The sequence below is a fragment of the Bos taurus genome, chromosome 1 (assembly GCF_002263795.3).
Source record: "Bos taurus isolate L1 Dominette 01449 registration number 42190680 breed Hereford chromosome 1, ARS-UCD2.0, whole genome shotgun sequence".
In the NCBI taxonomy this organism is placed as follows: domain Eukaryota; kingdom Metazoa; phylum Chordata; class Mammalia; order Artiodactyla; family Bovidae; genus Bos; species Bos taurus.
This window is the reverse complement of record NC_037328.1, coordinates 146,092,801-146,105,629: the sequence shown is the minus strand read 5'-3', so window position 1 is coordinate 146,105,629 and position 12,829 is coordinate 146,092,801. Positions and strand designations below refer to the sequence as shown.

Below are 12,829 nucleotides of genomic sequence, written 5' to 3'. Positions count from 1 at the left end.
GCCCACGTGGTGCTTGAGTCCACAACCCCCACGTGGCGTCCCCTTCACCCCTCCCCAGCCCCCAGGTGTCTGCACTCCCAACCCTCCTCCTGGTACTTCAGTGACGGCTGGCCAGCAGGACAGACACTGACAAGGTTGACCAGGCTGCATCCCACCCACCTCCACGACTGACCACTCCTGGGTCTCTCAGGTCATGGGGGAAGACAGAGGACTTTGGTTACCTGGTAGCACACCTCCCAGTCTTTGCTGGATCATTTCCAAGTGGTGAATATACTCTGTCAAGGAATGTTCTGGATCTTGAGAAGCCGTCAGGGATCTTTCTGATCTGGGATTTGAGGGTGGACTGGATCTTCAAACACACGAACAACCAAGGGACAAAAAAGAAGTCAACTCAGCAGACAGAATGCAGGGAGTGTGACAGGCAGTGGCACCGGGACTGCACACTAGTGGGAAACGGTAAACGATGTTATCTTTGTATCTTTTCTTTACCACAAGGGGAAAGCACGGCTTTAAAAAAAGTGCTACATTGTCCTTTAGAAACTAACTTCTTTACAACGTCTCCAAGTTTAAGACAACTAAAAGCTATTGTATATTATTGTGTATTATTTAATTCAGTAAATCTTCACACACAAGTCTACCTAGCACTACACCTGGTTCAGCCCAGCATCCTTCATGTGGCTGCCTTTCCTCCTGACCTCCAGTGACCATGTCACGGCCCACTGCTGCTCCAAGGGCAGTGAGCATCTTACTCACCCGAGCACCATCCACACACAAGAGGCCTTGGCCACCACTTATTCTTTCAGAGCAGCCTGGGCCCAGGGCGGGTCACAGCCATACTGAGAGTCCCTGCCCTCCTCGAACAGAAGCAGGCTTATTGTCACACTCTTAACACAGAGTTCAAATGGAGGCATCATCACCAACCAGAGGCCGTGAAGCGAGACAGCTCACATGGCTGTACACTCTGCCTCACTCTGGGGCCATGACTTTCAAAACACATTTCTTGGAGGGACTACATGCACTGGTAGGACATGCTCAGCAGAGACACACATGAGCAGAAACACAGCGTCTCGCACAACAGGCTGCCCATACTTGTGGGCCTGGCTCCTCTGGTCAGGGCAGTTATGCCCGAGATTGTCACACTCTTAACACACAGTTCAAATGGAGGCATCATCACCAACCAGAGGCCGTGAAGCGAGACAGCAAACATGTTTCATCCTGCTGGCTGAGGGCAGAGGTGGACGTGTTTGCTCTGATAGCTCCTTTCCGATGACACGCCTGCCTGAGCCCCCAGTGCGGGTTCAACACCACAGACACAAACAGCTTTTCTACCCACTTCATGGGTAGGTTCAAAATACTGGACAAGTCATAGTCAAAAGAATGAAATAAATGACTTGTAAAATCATACTTAAGCATTTGGATACGATTATCACTACTTATGTGTCAATCTGGAGAAGAGAAATGGAAATCACATCTCTCTCACATGCAGTGCTTGGCTGAGAAATCTCATGGTCAGAAAACTGGAGTGCGAATCATGAAGATGATCAAGCCCATGCCACGTGACCCCACGGCTGCAGCACTTGACAGTCTCACAGAATCACAGCTCCCACCACCCCAGCCACCAGGGAAACCTTTCCTCACTTGGATTTTTACACAGGATTGATTACACTCTACCATTTAACTACAACGCCTAATTGAAAACCCTTATTCCCCCAAATAACTTACAGATGTTTAACATTATCACTCTTAACATCTCACTTGCCAAGTGAGTTGTAAGTATAAACACATATTACATGTGCAAAACCCCCCAAATCCCAAAGAAAAGAGATTAAGTAAAGCTAACACCAAGCCCTTCCATTTGTGTAAGTGAGTGTGTGCATGTGTGTGGGGGTTCACGTGCCCGGGGGCCCTTCCACTGGAGGTGGACCTGGGCACACACACAAATCTGCCCAGGAACACTTCTGTGCAAGGCCCCATTCTCTGCAGACTTGCCCCTGCTGACAGCTAGGACCCCGTAGTGGAAAAGCAGCTGAGGTTCCTCCGCTCACTTTTCCCTCCTGCGTGGAGATGCTTTTGGCACAGGGTCCCTGGCCTGGCTGGAAGACACATCCCGGGTGGGTGGGGATTCACGAGTGACAGGTGGAGACTGCTGCCGCCGTGGTACCAGGAATCCTTCCCCTAGAAATATTTAACAACAAAGGGATTAAGGAAAGAGAAAAATGCATTTTAGTAAAGGCTCATCCACCAAAATTTAAAATTTACAAAATTTTAAGAGCCTGCATGATAATTTCAAGATATTTTAAAAGTATTCATTATAAAAACTGTATTTAAAAAACCTCAAGAAGGAACCTGAGTTTTAAGCACCTGCGTTTTGCTCCTGCAAGGCAGACCCTGACTATCTGCATCTGGGTGGGCAGTATCCCGGAGGAGGGCCCAGCACCCCGATGGAGAGAGGAGGGCGCCAAGTGGCCTGGGGTGGATCTCCCACACCCAGCTCTGAGGAGTGAGAGATGCAGAAACCCTGGAGACCACCAGGTTCATCAGAGGCAGGGGGTGTGCGGGAACCTCCTGAAGAACCTTGAAGCCATCTGCCTTCAAGCTGTGAGGATCACATGTGGAGTCTAAGCTGACGGGCACCACTAGGGAAGCCCAGTGGCCGTGCGGGGCGCTGACCACTGCAGATGGCCCACGTGGCTTGGCTACACCTGGGCCTGGCTGGTCAGATGTGGCAGTGGACAACCGCAGACTGGACGGGACTGAAACAAAGGACGCAGCCATGCTCCCCGAGTGAAGCAGAACTTCACTCCATGTAGGGAATAGAGAGACTTTTTATTGAAAATAGCTATCAGTCAATACATTCAGCATTTCTGTATCCTTCAGTCATTGCTGTGCTCCTCAGAACTGCTTTCTTCATAAACATTAACTATATAAACCTGTGTTTGTTGCCCAAATAAAAACCATTTTCCTTCAAAATCCCTGCACCTCCTGACAAGTGTACTGGCTGAGTTTCTGGTTTCTCACTGTGCTTTGTGTCTCCCCCCCTGGCATTGAGAAGGAACCCCGCTACTGAAACATTTGGGGTCGGAGGTACCTGGGCGCAGTGCTTGGCCTGGTGCTAGGGCTCCTCTGCCATCTACTTGTTGCCACTTCTTAACCAAAAAGCGTAACCTACACAAAAAGGAAGAAAAACACTGAAAACTAGAGCAAAGCCAGGGTTTAAATAACGAAGAACATTTAGCCCTGACCAGACCCTGTAGTCAGAGAAGACAATGGCACCCCACTCCAGTACTCTTGCCTGGGAAATCCCATGGACAGAGGAGCCTGGTAGGCTACAGTCCATGGGGTCGCACAGAGTCAGACACGACTGAGGTGACTTAGCAGCAGCAGATCCTGTAGTGTGAGCACAGCCCCCACCCCTGCAGTATCTTCCCAGGCCGCTCCCAGCCCCACCCTGCTCTCACTCCCAGCCAGCTCCCCAACCCAATCACAGCCCCGCCCCCCAGCCCCACCCAGGCAGTCTCCAGCACCTCCCCAGGCCCCGCCCACTCCCAGCCCTTCCAATCACAGCCCCGCCCTCCGCTCCCAGCCCCGCCAGCTCGGGGTCTGTCGGGCTCGAAGGCCTCACCGTCTCCATGCATCCCTCCATTCATGGGGACCAGAAGTGAAGCAGTGTGGGGGCCCCGACGCCCCTCTCCTCGATGACCCCTGGCAGCACCCCCACAGCACTGCTGCTGCTGGGTCCCAAGGCTGCGAGGCACTGCTGTGTGCTGACCGGAAGACCAACCATCTGGCCACCCCCACCCACATGTGACCTTCTTCCTGGCCCAGGGTGGGCTCTCCAAAAATATATGACAGATGGGTTTCAGAGTGACAGTTAGGTGGGTGGACCGTCTGCCCTCAGATGAACTCAGAGGGAGGCCCCCACCCCCACAAGGGGCTCCCAGCAGGTGTGCAGCTGAACCGGCTGGGGTGCTGCATCTCTGAGGGCCTTGGGACCCCCTGACCTTTGCATACAGTCCAGGAAAGAGGCAAGGGTGCCCCGCTCACCCCATGGCACCTGTTCTTGCAGACAGGTGAGTGTGGCCTGGAAGAGGCACCTCTGTGGGCAACACAGAGCAGACACAGATGCACAGTTCTTAGTAGAACAGACATTTTTAGAAATACAGCAGATATTAAAATTATAAAATGAAATAGATTTTCATCACTGTTAATTGTGAAACAGTCAAAATTTCTTGTCATCACACCAGGGAGTCCACCCCACTCCTAAAGTGCCTCCTGTGCACACACTGGAGGCTGGGCAGGGCCAGGAAGGTGGACACTCAGAGGCAGGGGCACCCCCTTCCCACAGCGCAGGCTCAGAGCTTGTCTACAGGGAAGGCTGGAACATGCCACCCTGGGGGCTGGGGGGCACATCTTCCTGTGCACATGGCGACCTTTATGTAACACAGGTTTGACTAAAACATAAGAAACTGAAATGCAAAGAAGTGAAATACAGTTTTAAGCATGATCAGACTGTCATCGCAAGAGCCCCGTTAAGAGGAAGGATTTGTTTTACAATAAAAAGGCAGCCTTACACCTTTCTGTCTTTGAAAACGTAGCTCTGCATAACGTGGTTTCCAGAAGATAAAGGTCGTTTACATTTTAAGGCCTCAAATGTCATTCATCTTAAAAGAGGAAACAACTGTCAAGTTTAAAAGACCGAAAGACCTCACACGAGCAGACAGGCAGTACCTGAGGACGGCGATCACCACCCTGACAGCCGTGCGGAACCTGGTGAGGGGGCGGGGCCCCGCTGCCTTCTTGTCTGCTTTGGAAGGGAACACCCCCAAGTGGGCGATCATGGACAGGGTTTCCTGTTCAGAGTCCTGGAAGCCACCGATGAGCAGCAGAAGGTACTTCTTCTGATAAATCAGGGCTTTTCTAAAGCTCTCTGCTCTCAAATAACGCAAGTACAACTTTTCCATCTAAAAGAAAAAAAACAGTGAAACTTGGTCACAGGACAAAGACATCCTCCTCAGAAGTCTCCACAGCAAAGCTGTTGCACCAGGTGCTTTAAAAGAACCAGACTTTCTCCTCAGAAATTATCACAGGGGTTGGCTCCCATGACATCTGTGACCAGAACCAACCTTGCTGTTCAGAGTTCCATCTGGTTTATCAGACGAAACGCAGAGCAGATGCTGCTTTGCCAGCAATGGAGGAGCCCGAAGGCCCCAGCAATCAGCCACCGAGCGTGGGCCAGTCTAGGGGCAGGTGGAGCTCCGCTCCCAGGCCCATGGGCGTCCAGGGAGGGGAGGTGCAGGAATCCTGAGGTCACAGGCAGAGGTCGGCGTCCTATCCTGACAGGGCTTCCCTCGAGAGGCCCACAGCTTGGGCCTCATGGTCAGAAACGCTGCGTAAACTGCGGGCCGAGGGTTTTCTCAGGCTGCAGACACAATGCCCTGAGATTCAAGGCATCAGGGGTTTCACTCCAACCCAGGATCTTAAGAGGCACCACGGTGGAGCCTGGAGGCTCTGTAAGGCAGTAAGAACACTCCGCATGACACTGGCTTGGGGAATAAATGTTGTGTTACACGTGTGGTCTTATACTCATCAAACCCACAGCAAGTATAGCCCCAAGAGTGGCCCCCACGTGATGACAACATGGGTCTATCGACTGCCACACACGCACCATCTCGAGGAAGTGGATAGTGTTCGGGGGCTAGGGGTGGGAAATCTCCGTAATTTCCCTTCACTGCTGTCGTGAACTTAAAACTTGCCTAAAAACATGAACAAGTCGGGAGCGGCCAGGAGACGGCGTCCCCACACTTCACACTGCCCGTGGGCTCGCGCTCACCTTGGCGCTGCAGGCACCGGCGTCCAGCGCTGGGTCCGGGTGTCGTGCTGAGCCTGGTGAGACCATCTTGTCCTGCTTCCAGGCAGACCTGTCTGACCTCTGCAAGGACCACAGATGGTGTGTCTATACAGTCATTCTCCCAGCAGAGCATCTCGAGAAAAGCGTCTGACAGCACAGTCAGGACTGCTCCCAGCCCCGAGCCATCCCCCACACATGCCCTCTGGACACAGCAGGGCTGAGGCAGGTGCCGGCCACCTGGGTCCCACTTCAGCCTCTTCTCAGTGGTGCCCAAACTGTCACGTGATTATTAACAGACCATTAACACTCAGAGGTGGTTATGACCCACCATTTACTGAAGTATGATTGCACAAAAGGTACATCTTTATTAAAAACAAAACTCTCAACATTTGAGAAGTCAAAGCTTTAAGCCTACTAGATACTCTCATCCTCCCTGGTCCTAGAAAGGCAACTCCCGGCAGATGTAGAGAGTTGGCTCTGTTCCAGTCCTGTGGAACCACACACCTTGGACACCGTGGGGGCCATGCTGTGAAGAGGGGACATGGTGACCAGGCCACGGTCCCACATTGGCGGCACAGCCTGACACCGTGCTGTGCCGAGCACCCTGCAGCTCCAGAGAGGACTCATGAACAGAAGGAGGACCGTACAGGGAGGGTCAAGGCTGCCACCCACAACAGATGGCCAGGAGCTTCCTGTTGCCCAGGCTGAGGGTAAGTGGGAGCCCTTGCTGGGGTCATGTGATCAGTGGCCTTCAAGGCAGCCTGGCCATGGCCCACCATGCAGGGCAGTACCAGGAGGAGGCAGGTGCTGGGTTGTGCCACCTCCCTGCTGGGCAGAAGGCAGAGACCATGCTCAAGATTCTAATACAACCTAGCCTCCCTAGAAGGAGATGCTTCAGGGACAAAGGCCACCTTGACAGGAAGGAGACGCCTGTGTCAGTTCGCCCCCAGCCACCTCTGACTCACTCATTCCTTTAATGTCCTGATTGGCTAACTTCCATGGGAGAGACAAAAGCATCCCAGGAGACCACGCCTTTAGTCCACCCAGGGTGCTCTGAACAAGAAGCCTCAATACACACTCCAAGCAGTAGCCAGAGGGGCAGAGAGCCAGGCACTCTGCCCATGGCAGCCCTTGCTTTATAACCCCTCCTGCAAAGGAGCAGAGCCGTGGGTTTGCTTGTGGGTGGGCCCCACGTCACAAGCACAGAGGGCTCTGCCTTCCACAGAGCTTCACACCGACAGAGTGGCACTGGACAGAACCGAAAGACAGACCCCACGCCAACAGGACCCGCCCGGCCTCGACAGGACACTCTGCCTCGCAGTACCAGAAATAAGCATGCACATCACTAAAACCTTCCAAAAGAGAAGACACTAGGCACAGACGGTGCGTTTAGCCAACATTTAAAGAAGAAAAAACCACCAGCTCCACATACTCTCTTCCAGAAAACCAGAGGAGGGAAATGTCCCAGCTCGTTACTAAGGCCAAAACCAGACACAACAAAAAACCTGTCCAGATTAATATCCCTCCTGAAATCAGACACAGAAATGCACAACGATATGTAAGCAAATAGACGCAGCAGCACATGGAGAGAAAAACACATCGTGACCCGGTCGGGTTTTTCCTGGAACGAGAGAGTCCACATTCAACAGTCAATGGACTTCACCATATTAAGAGACTAAACAAGAAAGACCAAACTATCACACCAACAGAAGAAGAAAGGGCACGACAGAGTCTGACATCCACTCATGACAGAAGTCCCAGCAAACCAGGAACCGGACGGAACCTCTTCAAACTGACCCCAGGGCATCGTCCTCCAGGGGAAAACAGGCTCCACCTGGGATGGAGTGGGGCTGGGTGTCCTCTCCAGCCTGGCAGGGGGCAAGGATAGGAAATCACAGCCATGCCAAGTAGAAAGAAGGAAACAGCCCCCATGCACATATGACAGGATGGCCCAGGTAGAAGATCCTACAGATAGGCTCCTGGGGCCAAAAAGTAAGGCTTGGAAGATCGCAGAACGCAAGGTGGGTCTGTGAACATCAATCACGTTTCTGCACACCAGCCACGAACACCCAGAAAACAGAAAGCTTGAAAAGTACCATTTACAGCAGCCCGCTAAATATGAGTTCTTTACGTAAAGTCTAACCTAATGTGACACGATCTGCAGGCTGACAGCTACAGCACATTTAGGAAAAGAATTTTAAAACATCTGAACACATGGACACGGAAGTAGACAGATGGGGAGATTCAAGACAGTTCAAGTGCAGTTACAGATGTCAATTCTGCCCAAATGTTTAATGAAAAATCTGCTTCATAATTCACAAAATAAAAATTTACCCTTTTAAAGGAAGAAAGTGAACTGGCACTAGTGGTAAAGGACCCGGTTACCAACGCAGGAGATGTAAGAGACACAGGTCCGATCCCCGGGTCGGGAAGACCCCCTGGAGGAGGGCGTGGCCACCCACCCCAGTATTCTTGCCTGGAGGATCCCATGGACAGAGGAGCCTGGCGGGCTATAGTCCATGGAGTCACAAAGAGCCAGACACGACTGAAGCGACTTAGCGTGCAGTGTGAAACTGAACTGGCTCTGGTATATCCCTCGGGTTGTGCAACCATCACTGCTTCCCAGTTTCATCACCCAGAGCCGTGTGCCCTGAGCACTCACTCCCCACTGCCTCCCTCTAGCCACGAACAACCTACGATCTTGCCCCTGCGATTGTCTGTTCTGGGCATTTCGTACCAGTGGAGCCTACACATACTGTCACCTCTGGGAACTGGCTTCTTTCACCTTTCATAATGTTTTCAAAGCTTACCCACACTGTAGCACTCATCAGTCCTTTATTCCTATTTATTGCCAAGTAATACTCCATTTATGGATATGTGTTGTGTGCTGTCCTTAGTCGCTCAGTTGTGTCCAACTCTTTGCGACCCCATGGACTGCAGCCCACTAGGCTCCTCTGTCCATGGGGATTCTCCAGGCAAGAATACTGAAATGGGTTGCCATGCCCTCTTCCAGGGGATCTTCCCAACCCAGGGATCCAACCCAGGTCTCCCGCACTGCAGGCAGATTCTTTACCATCTGAGCCACCAGGGAAGCCCAAGAATACTGGAGTGGGTAGCCAATCCCTTCTTTAGGGAATCTTCCCAACCCAGGAATCAAACAAGGGTCTCCTGCATTACAGGTGGATTTTTTAACCAGTGAGCTACCAGGGAAGCCCCCATTTACTGATACACCACATTTTACTTACACATTTATCAATTAATGAACTTTTGGATTATTCCCACATTTGGAAGGATGAATACTGGCAATAAGAAAGCTTGTGCACAAGTTTTCATGTGGACATATTTGTATTTTTATTTCTCCTGAGGGAAGTCCTAGAGGTAGGACTGCAGGATGAAGACAGCAGCCTCATGTTTTGAGGAATGGCTCGGCTGTTTTCCAAAGTGGCTGTACCATTTTACCTTTCTAATTCTCCCCACACTGATGTACAGAATACAGTCCCAGTCAAAACAAACAGCAAGATTCTAAAATTTATATTGAAGAACAGAGGAACTAGCCTAACCAAGTCATTTGAAAAAGAGAAAAAAAAAATGGAACATTCCACTACCTGACCATATCAATCAGTTCAGTCCAGTCGCTCAGCTGTGTCCAACTCTTTGCGACCCCATGGCGTGCGCCAGGCTTCCCTGTCCATCACCAACTCATGAAGCTTGCTCAAACTCATGTCCATCGAGTCGGTGATGCCATCCAACCATCTCATTCTCTGTTGTCCCCTTCTCCTCCTGCCTTCAATCTTCCCCAGCACCAGGGTCTTTTCCAATGAGTCAGTTATTCACATCAGGTGGCCATTTAGGATTGACTGGTTGGATCTCCTTGCGCTCTGAGGGACTCTCAAGAGTCTTCTCCTACACCATAGTTCAAAAGCATCAATTCTTCAGCACTCCGCTTTCTTTATGGTCCAACTCTCACATCCATACATACCACAGGAAAAACCATAGCTTTGACTAGATGGACCTTTGGTGGCAAACTTATGTCTCTGCTTTTCAATATACTGTCTAGGTTGGTCATAGTTTCTCTTCCAAAGAACAAGCATCTTTTAATTTCATGGCTGCAGTCACAATATGCAGTGACTCTGGAGCCCCTCATGCAAGGAGATCCAACCAGTCCATTCTAAAGGAGATCAGTCCTGGGTGTTCATTGGAAGGACTGATGCTGGAGCTGAAACTCTAATACTTTGGCCACCTCATGCGAAGAGTTGACTCATTGGAAAACACTCTGATGCTGGGAGAGATTGGGGCAGGAGGAGAAGGGGACGACAGAGGATGAGATGGCTGGATGGCATCACTGACTCGATGGACATGAGTCTGAGTGAACTCTGGGAGCTGGTGATGGACAGGGAGGCCTGGCGTGCTGCGATTCATGGGGTCGCAAAGAGTCGGACACGACTGAGTGACTGAACTGAACTGAAAATAAGTCACTGTTTCCATTGTTTCCCCATCTTTTTGCCATGAAGTGATGGGACCAGATGCCATGATCTTAGTTTTCTGAATATTGAGTTTTTAAGCCGGGTTTGTCAATCTCCTCTTTCACTTTCATCAAGAGGCTCTTTAGTTCCTCTTCATTTTCTGCCATAAGGGTGGTGTCATCTGCATATCTGAGGTCATTGATATTTCTCCCTGCAATCTTGATTCCAGCTTGTGCTTCATCCAGCCCAGTATTTTGCATGATGTACTCTGCATGTAAATAAGCAGGGTGACAACAAAAAGCTTTGAGGTACTCCTTTCCCAATTTGGAACAAGTCTGTTGTTCCATGTCCAGTTCTAACTGTTCTTCTTGACCAGCATACAGATTTCTCAGGAGGCAGGTAAGGTGGACTGGTATTCCTATCTCTTTAAGAATTTCCCACAGTTTGTTGTGATCTACACAGTCAAAGGCTTTGGTGTAGTCAATAAAACACAAGCAGATGTTTTTCTGGAATTCTCTTGCTTTTTCTATGATCCAATGATGTTGGCAGTTTGATCTTTGGTTCCTCTGCCTTTTCTACGTAATATAAATCTACATTAATCAGGCAGCTCATGAAAAACAGACATATAGACCAGTGGGACAGAACAAAGAATCCAGACATAAAGACACAAATATTGTTGAATGGGTACAAGGACAACTCAGGGAGAAAGGAGAATCTTGTCGACAAAGTGTGTGGGAGTCCTGGATATCAACAGGCGTAAAATAGGCCTCTACCTACCCTCAAACCAAAACGAAACGAACTGCAAACAGATCATGGACCTAAACATACAAAGAACAACTCTACGACTCTTGGCAGTGCCCATATAAGAACAAAGTGATACAGGACTGCACCAAAATTAAAGGCTTTTGTTCTGCAAAGGACACGACATAGGAGAACAAACTCAGATGGGGAGAAAATATTTGCAAATTATATTTCTGACAAAGGAGCTATATCCAGACCATATAAAGAACTCTCAAAACTCAACAATAAGAAAACAAATGATCCGACTGAAGAAGAGGCAAAAGACTTTAACGGACACTTCTCCAGAAGATCCTCAGACACCACGTCACATCTGTCAGCATTCTACAGAGATGACAGGTAAAACACTAAACGCAAAGATGCAGAGAAGCTGGAACCCTCACTGAAATGCAGCTTTTCTGGAAAGCTCTGGACACCGAACACACAGTGACCACTGGACATAGCAATGCCCAAGCTGGGGATTCACACAGAGAAAGGAACCTGTGCCCACACTCGTAAGCTGAGGCACGTTCATGCCAGGCAGAGCCACTCAATAATGGATGGGACTGAGCTGTGGACACTCCACCTGATGGACCTCCAGTGCTTTTCAGAAGAAGCGAACGGCCCCTCAAAGGCCCCAGCCTCGTGATCCCACTTACAGACTCCATCACACTACCAAGGCAGGGGCAGAGTTAACTGAAGGTAAATTTTAAAATAATTTGGAAACATTTCCATTGTTTAAAAAAAAAAAGTAATAAAAGCAAATTGCCCACAGGAAACCTAAATATAAAAAAGAAAAAAAACAAGGCATTCCTGAGAAAGCGCCTATCAAATGACACAACCAGGAAAATTATCTATTATTTTCACTAGACGAAAGTCAAATAAAACTCTAATAAAATTCATCAGATTATTCAATTCTTGGTCGAAATTTCTTTTCATGAGCAGGTACCAGACGCCATCTCCTGAGGAGGGTCACGTGGGTGTGCACACATCACTGTCTGCACGGAGCCAGCGTGCCGGGTGCGGCCCGAGGCCTCCGGGGCCCCTGGAGCGTACCTTGCGAGCGCAGCCCTCCTGCAAGGTCCTCGGGACCCGGTGTGCCCTCTCCAGCCGTGACAAGGCCTTGCACAGCTCCGCCTTCTCCCGCGTCACCGTGCTGAGTGCTCTGCTCAGGGACTCATTGTCCTTCAGCAGGACGTCCACCAGCTGGATCTGCAGCTCCGCAGCTGTTTTCTTCTTGAGGAGAAAACAAGATCAGCGTCTGAGAGTGTTTAGTTAAAAGACATGCATGCTACTTGTGGCTTGCATTGCTGGCTATTTCCAGGGATTTTAACTTTAAACATATTTGCATTTGGTGGCAAGCCTAAGGGGCTGGGCAGAGTGCATCAAGTCACATTCTTTTGGGCATCAGCCCGGGAAGCGTGTTAGGAAACACAACCCGCTCCGACAGCGCCTTTGTCAGGGGTAGTGCATGAAGGGCAGTGGGAAGAGCGTGCTCATCCCCAGAGGCTCCCAAGGACAGGCTCATTCTTTCCAGGCCAGTGGGCATGGCGGGTCAGCCCTCCTGCTGCCTGCACTGTCCTACCTGTCCCAGAACTCTGTCAGGAATTCATAGCAGCAGTCAGGACTCCTGAAGGCCCCCTACACAGCTGATAGGCAGCTCGATTTCAGCCCAGCATCTCAGTACAAGTGCAGGGCCGTCAGCCACAGAGCAGGACAGACCAGCGCCACCATGGGCACC

The 12,829-nt window shown here is 50.3% G+C and overlaps 1 protein-coding gene across 12 annotated transcripts in view; it reads right to left on the bottom strand.

Moving 5' to 3' along the window:
* The window catches only part of PCNT (pericentrin), a 104,476-nt gene that overhangs the window by 603 nt on the left and 91,044 nt on the right, over nucleotides 1-12,829 (bottom strand). For 10 of the 12 annotated variants that reach the window (XM_015474068.3, XM_059890208.1, XM_059890197.1 and 7 more), the window contains 6 exons: nucleotides 12,145-12,324; nucleotides 5,831-5,929; nucleotides 4,729-4,961; nucleotides 3,089-3,165; nucleotides 2,046-2,175; nucleotides 222-349 (listed from right to left, as the gene is read on the bottom strand). In XM_015474068.3, the coding sequence (XP_015329554.2) occupies nucleotides 222-349; nucleotides 2,046-2,175; nucleotides 3,089-3,165; nucleotides 4,729-4,961; nucleotides 5,831-5,929; nucleotides 12,145-12,324 (847 nt within the window). The remainder of the gene's footprint in view (nucleotides 1-221; nucleotides 350-2,045; nucleotides 2,176-3,088; nucleotides 3,166-4,728; nucleotides 4,962-5,830; nucleotides 5,930-12,144; nucleotides 12,325-12,829) is intronic. The other 2 variants (XM_059890185.1, XM_059890217.1) reach the window with 1 other exon arrangement.